The 10174-nt window shown below is 41.0% G+C and overlaps 1 protein-coding gene across 8 annotated transcripts in view; it reads right to left on the reverse strand.

Moving 5' to 3' along the window:
* PICALM (phosphatidylinositol binding clathrin assembly protein) overlaps nt 1–9556 on the reverse strand; it is a 98496-nt gene extending 88940 nt beyond the window's left edge. For all 8 annotated transcript variants that reach the window (XM_068977147.1, XM_068977145.1, XM_068977146.1 and 5 more), the window contains exon 1: nt 9370–9556. In XM_068977147.1, the coding sequence (XP_068833248.1) occupies nt 9370–9499 (130 nt within the window). In that variant the 5' untranslated portion in view covers nt 9500–9556. The remainder of the gene's footprint in view (nt 1–9369) is intronic.
* Nucleotides 9557–10174: the final 618 nt, after the last annotated feature.

Genomic DNA, 10174 nt, shown 5'->3' on the forward strand with positions numbered 1-10174 from the left:
CACAAACCTGGAAAGTTTTATGCTAAGTGAAACAAACCAGACATGAAAGGCCAAGAATTGTATGATTCTGCTTATATGAAATGTCCAGATTAGGAAAATCCATAGATAGAAAGCAGATTACTGGTTGCCAGCGAAAGAGGGTGGCCAGATTGGGGAGTGGACTGCAAACAGATAGCTATTTTCTTTTTGGGGTGGTGGAAAATGTTCTGGAATTAGACAGTGGTAAAGGTCACACACAACACTGTGAATATATTTGATGCTTTGTGAACTACGTCTCAATTTATAACTTGCATACAAGAGACGTCCCTGGCAGTCTAGTGGTTAAGACTCCCAACTTCCACTGCACAGGGAGCAGGTTCAACCGCTGGCTGGAAAACTAAAATACCACATGCCGTGAAGTGCAGCACTCCCCAAAAATTTTGCATAAAAGAATCACTTTGCCTCACAATCCCCCTTTTCACAATAGCTCTGTATGACTTAAATGACAAAATCTCAAACTGTTCAATACCGTGCATGAAATCAAATTCCTATAAATAATTGTTTCAAATATAACAAAAAGGTCTGCAAACCCTTTCCAGAGTGAATATCACTGTAATTACTTTTGGTATATACGTGAACTAAAGTAAGATTTTTGCATACTAGATGTATTTAAAATGTTACTTCTGTACTTCTCAAGCTTCCACAAGACAATGAACTCTATTCAGTTCAGTTCAGCTCAGCTCAGTTATGTCCGACTCTTTTCAACCCCGTGAATAACAGCACGCCAGGCCTCCCTGTCCATCACCAACTCCCGGAGTTTACCCGAACGCGTATCCATCGAGTCAGTGATGCCATCCAGCCATCTCATTCTCTGTCGTCACCTTCTCCTCCTGCCTCCAATCCCTCCCAGCATCAGTCTTTTCCAATGAGTCAACTCTTCGCATGAGGTGGCCAAAGTATTGGAGTTTCAGCCTCAGCATCAGTCCTTCCAATGAACACCCAGGACTGATCGCCTTTAGGATGGACTGGTTGGATCTCCTTGTAGACCAAGGGACTCTCAAAAGTCTTCCCCAACACCACAGTTCAAAAGCATCAATTCTTCGGCGCTCAGCTTTCTTCACAGTCCAACTCTATTACCAGCACATAAAAATCTTAATACACACACACACACACACACACCATGACGCTTTGTCTTAGAGCTTATAAATCACATGAGGAGACCTATAAAGACCTATAATTAGCAGAGAAATGTATTGGGTAGGCTGAACTTGATGGATGAACCAATGCATTAAAATGGGGCTTCCCATTAAAATGGTGGCTCAGTGGTAAAGAATCCTCCTACCGATGCAGGAGATTCAGGTTCAATCCCTGGGTTGGAAAGATGCTTTGGAGAAGGGAATGGCAGCCCACTCTAGTATTCTTGCCTGGAAAATCCCACAGACAGAGGAGCCTGGCGGGCTACAGTCCATGGGGTTACGAAAGAGCGGCATAGGACTGAAAGACTAAACCACCACCATACGTCAAAATACAGCAACTATGAAGTCACTTGAAAAGTACACCTGCTCTCTTTAAGTGAGGATAGAAGTTTGGAAAGCACGTCTAAGTTTCTTCAACCACTACTTGGAAAAAATTTCCCTTGAGTAAATCAGGGCCCCTAGCAAGCTTTCAAGTACCAAGTTTATGACTATAAATACCAGCACCATTTCAGAAATCACTCTGGGAATTCCAAGCATGCAGAGAAGACTTTGAGCAATTCGTACCAGGCCCTGCAATCAGCTGATTGATGATCTAGATTTAGTGGTCTTACTATCACAGCCATCACTATTATCACTCCAACCTCCATTCTAAAACAGTCATCTCTTTTGCACTCTGACATCACCTACCAAGCGTGTACTGCAACCTTTCCCATACTAAAGTGGAGCTGTTATACAGTTATATACAGGAAGCAGCCTCCACATAGATTATAATGTGATCAGCACCTCCTGGAGCTGTACAAGGAAGCAACTCTGATACATATTTCAAATGTAATTCTTAAAATTAATTTCTTCTTCTAAGACCACATCCTCAAGAGCATGCATTTTAAAATAGCTTTCAAACTGAGTAGCTGTAACCACAAAATTTTTTCCTTTGCTATAACACTATTTTGGGAAAATCACAAAATATTGAAACAAAACCAAACCTCAATTCCTCATGGGGCCCATGAAATACAGCAATTTGATATGTTTTTTATCAATGCTACTGAATGACTTTATATATAATTTTGTAACCAAGTGATTATCGTTCACTGGAACTAAGATAATGCCCATAAAAACATTATTAAAATATCTACTGGGATAGATCTCGATGCCATGTCCGTAAGTTGTTCATTCAATAGCCTGAGCTGTAACAGGAGATTACGTGCATTCAGCGTGCATTCAGTATTTAATGAGTACCCAAAGCACCACTGATTAGGTAGTGTGAGAAGAGATATACAACAGTACAAAAAAGTTTCTATTCACAATTAAAACACACACGAACCCAAAATATACAGAGAATCAGAATAACCAGGGGGAGTTGTTCAGTAGTGTCCTTATGAAAGAGGTGATTTTAAACATGAACTTTAAGTTTAAAGAAGGTTAAAGAGGAAGGATGGATCTGTTTTGACACAGAGGGCCAAGATATTTTGTGTCCTAGGAATGGTATCTGCAAAGGATGGCTAACAGTTTGGGAGTCAAGAACTTACTTTGGCACAACTGGTACCCAACCTGCTTAGCTGAAAAATAAACAGCTTAGCTATATTTAAAACAAAAAACAACAAAACCAGAAAGTGAGGAAAAAGAGGATCCAGAGTGTCAACTAAAGATGGACTTTATCAAGGCCTTTTAGGAAAAATTACATTATTACTGTTAGAAACTCTTTGCCCCAGTGCAGTCTCCTTTGAAAGTCACACATCACATTCTTTCCACTCTACTCAACAGTATGACATAATCAAAGGATTATGTCACATCTCTTGCTCAGTCTTACAATGACTGGGTCACTGTTATCCATCAAATCAAATGCAAAATTACTCTGAGAATTGCAAGGACCACTTAAATCTAGTTTCTCAGTTTCTTTTCCTCCCATCTTAACAGACACTCTTCCTTCCAGTTGCATTTTTTTTCCAGTCTCAGAGCATTTATTATCTTAAAAATTAAGGACTCCAAAGAGCTTTTATGTGATTTTTCTCTGATATTTACCGTGAGGGTTAGAAATTAAAACTCAGAAATTTTAAAAGATTAATTCATTTTAAAATAATAAAACTCATCATGTTAATATTTTTCATAAAAAATAACTATTTTCCAAAACTAAAATTTAGAACAGTGGCATTGTTTCATATTTTTTCCGAAACTCTTTACTATCTGGCTTAATAAAAAACAGATTCTTCTATCTGTTACTACATTCAACTCGTTGCAATATCACATAGCCTCTGGAACACTCCACTGTACAATAGTGGAAGAATGAAAATGGGAAAGCTAAACAATGTCTCAGCATATGAATACAGTTTTGACCTCACAAATATGCTGAAAGGTCTTGGGGACTCCCAGGAGGCAGAGGACCACACTTCAAAAAACACTGCAAGGGACTTCCCTGGCAGTCCAGTGGTTAAGACTCTGTGATTCCACATTAGGGGACCTGGGTTTGATCCCTGGTTGGGAAACTGAAGATCCCACATGCATGGCCAGGAAAAGAAAAACACTGCCTTGAGTAAATCAATGTGGCTTATTCATTTTCTGGAATAGAAAAGCATTACATAAAAAGTCACACCAAAGTGAAACCCAGACCTGATGCCAGACCACCTGAGTTCAAATCCCAGTTTTATGCAACCTTGGGCAAATTACTAAACTCAATGCCTTAGTTCCCTCTTCAGCAAAATGGTAATAATTATAAAAATCTCTGTTACAAAGTTGTTGAAAGGAATAAACAAGTTAATAAATACAAAGTGTTCAATAATGTGAGTGCCCAGCACAAAGTAAGCACAAATAAACATTTGTTAAATAAATATAAACACAATCCAGGCACAAGCACAAAGCACATGCCTAGCTATGAGTACTGCTACTACATTCTAAAGTAACTTCAAAAATCCTTGGTATTCTTATAATCTGGCAAACTACAATTCTGAAAGTAATTTTTAACAGAAAGGTTTAGGGTCATCAAAATACCCTTTTCAAGGAATATCATTAGTAAATTCTCAGTGCCCACAAACAATTCTCCATGAAAATAACTATATATACAATGAATATACAAAATTCTAAAAGGTCAAATCCAAAAACTTCAATTCTCTAGAGATATATACAAAGCCATTTAACAGGGAACATACTGAGAACACAAAGTAACGGAAATGCCACTTCGGCCACCAAAAGAACAGGAAGAGCAAATAGTAAGCCGTTACTTTGAAAATCTAACCCTACTTCTCCTTGCTAGGGCTGTAACCTCTGGCCAAGAAATCTTCAAGTTTATTTCTCTTACTTCTTTGATTTTAAGGAAAAAATCAGGGAACTAGGCACTTTGAAACTGAAAAAAAAAAAAAAAAAAACAGAACAAAAGAGATTTCCATATATTATGATGGTGAACTTTCACATTAAGTATTCTAAATGATAATCAGAGTCAAAATAAACTATTTTATTTAAATTAAAGCAACTCTGACTATTTCAAATAAATTATATTAAACAATTAATGTATTTTTAAAACATCTAAGGAATTCTCTGCCTATCCAGCAGTTAGGACTCCACGCTTCCACTGTAGGAGGTACAGGTTCAATCCATGGTTGAGAAACTAAGATCTCACAAGCCTTCAGCACAGCCAAAAACTAAAGGATTAAGTAGAAGAGCTTTCAAAAGCTAAAAAAATAAAACATATAATTAAATACAAGTATTCTACAAATCAAAGGAGAGGAAATCAAATGAGTCAAAATTAAATTCTAAGACATCTTAAAAATTATTCAGATATACAAAATATACAAACATAAAAAGCACTGATACATGAATAAAAATTAGATGACTAAAATCTAAACATTATTTCTTAAAATAACAAGTCCACCCGTGATGCCTAATTATTTTACAAAGATATTTTATAATTAATTTGCTAATTACACATAAGGCAGGTATTGAAATGGCTAGAGGTCAGATTCCTTTCTGGGTTTCTCTTTTAAAATACATACTATCCAGAAATATAACTAAATATATCAAGGAGGAAAAAACTTATATTTGTAGAGTTCTACTGTACGCCTCCTGCATTTGACAGAAGTAGTCAAATCTTACTATTACCACTTTGATGACTCAATCACCATTTTTTGTTATTTCAGAACTATTACAGGAGTAAGGGACAGAATAAGTCAAATAATGAAAATGAAAATATAAACCACAATTCTTATGGTAATTCTTATGGGAAAGAACAGTAAGCCCAAACATAACTACAAAATAACTGTCCATTTGGAAAGCCTCAACTTCCTTATTTCTTCTAAACAAGAGCCATCAAGGGCAGATCTTCCACTTACTACCTTCTTCACATGTACTTTCTTGCAGATCAGATTCCAGTTACCAGACATCTTCTTGATAATACAAAAACTAAGTACCCACTGAATATAATTAAGACATTAAAAATCAATAATTTGCTTTAAAAGACCATTATTTCAGCTGCATGTCAATATTTTATATGCATTTTCAATGTTATAAAAACTACTAACCCAAATACAAATTACACCTTCTATAAATTCAAAGTATTCACAAATTCTTACTTTAAAAACATGCACAAATTTCACAATTAAAATTAGGATGAGTCTAAATCCAGTACACAAGACACAAATACCCACACTGTATCTACCTTAGAGATATGCTTACAATGAATACTTAATAAGAACGTGATTTTGATTTTGCTGTGCAGAATGGAAGGCAGATGGTGGCTAGGATGAAATGCCTCTTGAAATTAACCAGGAAAAACATGGATATAAAAGTGAAGACATTAGATCTGTTAACATAGTATTTCATTTCAGTGAAACACGTCATAAAATAAATGCCCAAGGAAAGAAAATCAGTATAAAAAAAGAAAAGTGTTCTTGACAAAAGCAGAGGGATGGCTGTGAAATTAGTTAAGAATGTTTTTAAGAAATTATAAAATTATAAAACTGTTCTGTGTACTTCAATCATCAATGTTTTCAGCATTCCACATCTATCTCATTAAATGGAGTTAGAGACAACCTTCTATGCATATGACTTGCCTATCCCATAGCTATGAGAGAGGATTAAATTAGATAATGGTTAATAAGTGCCTGGCAAACAGAAGTCCTTCAGGTACAAGGGCTGCTATACTCCTACCTTGATTATGGACATTAGAGGCCTAGAATTAAATGCAAATCATGTTTATTTTTAAAAATGTGTTTCAGAGGTTTGACCACTCTTTTCCCACTGTGGACACTAGTTAACATTATTATCTATTGACCCCTATAAGCAAAGCAAAAGCTCTTTCTTAAATATATATACAATGCAGTATGAATTAAGCCATAATTCATGGATTACAATAATCATTTCCTAATATGGACAGACCTTGGCAAGGTGCACAGAAACCACCTCCACACTCAAAAGGCTTAGAGGGAGAAAAAAAAAAAGTCCTAAGCATATTTTTATTAACTACTAACATTTAAAAAATGAAACCATTTTCATTAGGCTCAACTAATTAGGCAACAGTTTCTCAGGATATTAAAAGGTGCAACAACAGAACTAAGCCTTCACTAGAAAAATTTCTAAAAGAGTTAAAATTATATCTGCAGTAAAGCCCTAAAAGTCCATGGTGTCATATCGCTGAGTCCCTTCACTGTTCACCTGAAACTACCATAATTTTAAATTATATATGTTAATCGGCTATACTCCAAAACGAAATAAAAGGTTTAAAGTTTGGGGGGAAAAATATGTCCATGATGTCAAAACCCAAAACTATTTGTGAAAGCCTTTTGAATTTTCTCTAACTATGTTAAAGTGTGTAAGGCAAGAGGGTGTTTAGAAAAGCCACTCATTGGTCAGACTTTAGTTAAGTGTATTTTATTAATGGAATTGGTTATATAGGTGTTTAAGCAATATAGGGAAGACAATATTAGTGTATTTTTAAAACTTCATTTGAAAAAAATAAGAGTAGTGGCACCTTATCTACACAGATTAAAAAAAAATCAAACATTATCAGCAATATTCAAGTTCTAAACAAGTAGGAATGTATAAACACAGCGGCGGTAAAGAAAAAGAACTACAAACGTGCAATTACCCATACCAAACATAATCCCAGTTCAATTCTGCAGTAGCTTCCATTATAAGAGAAAAGGCTAACATTTAACATTCATAAAACCACAAGCAAGTCTCACTCTCCTAAACTTACCTAGCCTGTTTTCTGACCTTTTCCACAATGTGTTAGAACTGCAACATTTTAAATAAGACAAAAATCTTTAAAAGGACTTTTAAAACCGCTATCTATTCTTGTTATAATTTATCATTTTGAAGTGAGAGAAGAGGGTAACAGTTCACAGAGTCACAAGTAGTTTCTTTAACACTGAAAACAAGAAACAGAAACCAACCTCACAAAAGAATTGTTAGGGCAACCATAGATTGAAGAGAAGTAAAGAGTAAAAATGTCTATTCCAAATATCAGATAATCAAAAAAGCACTTACGGCTTCATAATGCATTTTAAAGAATTTTCCGTTTATGAAAGTGTCACCATTCAAATAACATTCTGAATTCCTTAAAACAGTCTAGGATTGACGGTTTAACAAGCAACCTGCAAGAACCGCACATCAGAAAGAACCACCGAGCAGTAATAATGTTTTTTTAAACTTTTCCACAAGGAAGGAACAAGTCACAATGAACAATGGGTTTGTCTGTAGCAATAACTTGTTCTAACAGTACTTCACGAGCAAAGCGTCTTGGAAGAATTCACATTTTGTGCATTTTTTTTATAAAAGCGCAAACCTTAGGGCCAAAGTCCAAGCGAGAAATCAAAACAGGACTCCAGTCAGTGAATTCTCTTTCAGGACATGCTCACTCTTGCTTCAAACAGTAAAGCAAAGTAACTTTCATGGAGAATAAAAGTCAGTCAGGCTTCTGTGTCCAATAGCCATTAAAAAAAAAAAAGGAACTTATTTCTTAACTATGCCTTTTCGCCCATGTTTCCCTTAAAGCTTCAGGTCAAAGCTCCACCGTATCAAAGATTTGAGTAATCCACTGATCTTTGTACCCTGAGGTATAGGAGTGGAATAAAAAAGGATATTACAGGTGGCTTCCAGGTTTGGAAGAAGTTGGGAGGAGTTATCTGGAGTAACTGTATTTGTCAGTGAATGGTGTAATGTTATGCCGTGTAAGAAAAGCTAGTCTCCCAAAAGACAACCAGCATAAAATAGAACGGAGTCCAAACTCAAGCATCACCAAATACTTTTCACCAGTATTTAAAAGACGTATGTTATTTGAGGGTTTGATTACTAATCCACTTTGAATTCCAATAGTCTACGCTTCACTAAAGCGTCTAAACTGAAACCGCCAGGTTTAACAGCTCTACTAGAACTGACACCAAAATCAGCAAACATTTTTCAGTATCCCCATCAGACAAAAAAAAAAAAAAAAGGAGGTGGGGGTGCGCCTGACATTCACAACTTATTCCAGTCCGAAGCAAGAAAACACAATGGCTAAATTCCACCAGGGGTGATTAAAAATCCCGAATTTCCCACAAAGCTGTCCCCACATCAAGGAAATCCCTTTACTTTCACGATCCTAAAAAGAAAAATAGTCCAGGGGAAGGGGGGAAAAAAAAAAAGTCGGGGACTGAGTTATAATATTTACAATGAGACGAGGGGAACTTAAATAAAGCTACGGAGGCGAAGAAAGGTAACCGAGAGGAGGAAAGGTGGATGAGAAAGCGGGGGGGAGGGAAGGGACGGGAGAGGCTGGCGGAGCAGAGAGCGGGGACTGTCCCTTCGGGGGGAGGCAGCCCTCGGGGGCTGCGGAGAAACGGGGGGGTCCGGGCGCTCACGGAAACCCCGAGGAGGCTGCTGCGGGAAACAATGGGGCGCTGAGGCCGGGAGCCGGCGGCGGGGAGACGCCGGGGAGCGGGCGGCTGGGTGCGGAGAGAGGACAGAGGGCTGCGCCAAGACCGGAGGCGGCCGGGGGGCGAGGGGCGAGGTGGGGGGCGACCGGCCGGCTGCGGCGGGGGCCCCGGGGACCCGGGAAGAGACGGGCTTGTCAGGGACGGTCCAGACCGGGAACGGAAGCCGTGAAGGCAGGTGTGGAGGCGAGAGACACAGAGAACACGGCTCCGGGAGGGGAACCCAGGACCCGCCGGGCCCCGAGGAGACCGCAGCTGAGGGAAGAGGCAGCGTGAGACGCGCGGGGGCCGTCACTCACAGTCTAGGTGCTTCTTCTTGGGCCCCATGATCTCGTGGGTCGTGGCCTTGCATACTGTCTTGGACACGGCGGAGCCGGTGACACTGTGCTGGGCGGCGGTGATCCGGTCCGTCAGGCTCTGGCCGGACATCTCTGCGGCTCCTCCGCCAGCCCTCCCGCTCGGCAGCCGGCGGGGAACTGGCACCCCCAAGCGCCGGAGGGCCCCCCGCCGCCCCCCGTCCCCGCCGCACCCCCTTAACCCCGCACCGGCCCCCCTCCTCCTCCGCCTGCCGGCCCGGGGCGGGGCTCAGGGCCGCGCGCCGCCACCTGGACCGGAAAGAGCCGGCTCCGATCCGCCGCGGGGTCAGGCGCGGCGTCGGCTACTCCGCCGGCGCCCGCCTCAGTTTCAGCTCAGCCCTCCCCTGGTCAGCTGGAGCCCGGCAGGGCGAGAGGCACAGGCGGCTGCAGGAAAATGGCGGCGCCAGGCTCCTCCTCGGAGCTTTCCGGGCTGCCCCGGGTCACGTGACGCGGGCGCCGCCCCTCCTCCTCCTCCTCCTCGTCCTCCTCCTCCTCCCGCCCCCTTTCTCCCTTCTCCGTCCTCTTCGGCACCCGCCCTCCCTCGCTCGGCGAGGGCAGAGCGGGGCGGCGCCCGCGCGTTACGTGGTGGAACCCGCCCGGCGGGCGCAACAGGAGGCCCGCCCGCGGGGGAGGGGGGAGGGGGGAGTGCGCGGCCCGCCGCGTCACGTGACGCTCCCTGCCAACAGGTCGCCCGAGGCCGGGCTCGCGGGGGGGGGGGGGTGGGTGTCACAGAGAGGGGGCGGGGGCA

The sequence above is a fragment of the Capricornis sumatraensis genome, chromosome 8, assembly GCF_032405125.1.
Source record: "Capricornis sumatraensis isolate serow.1 chromosome 8, serow.2, whole genome shotgun sequence".
NCBI lineage: Eukaryota > Metazoa > Chordata > Mammalia > Artiodactyla > Bovidae > Capricornis > Capricornis sumatraensis.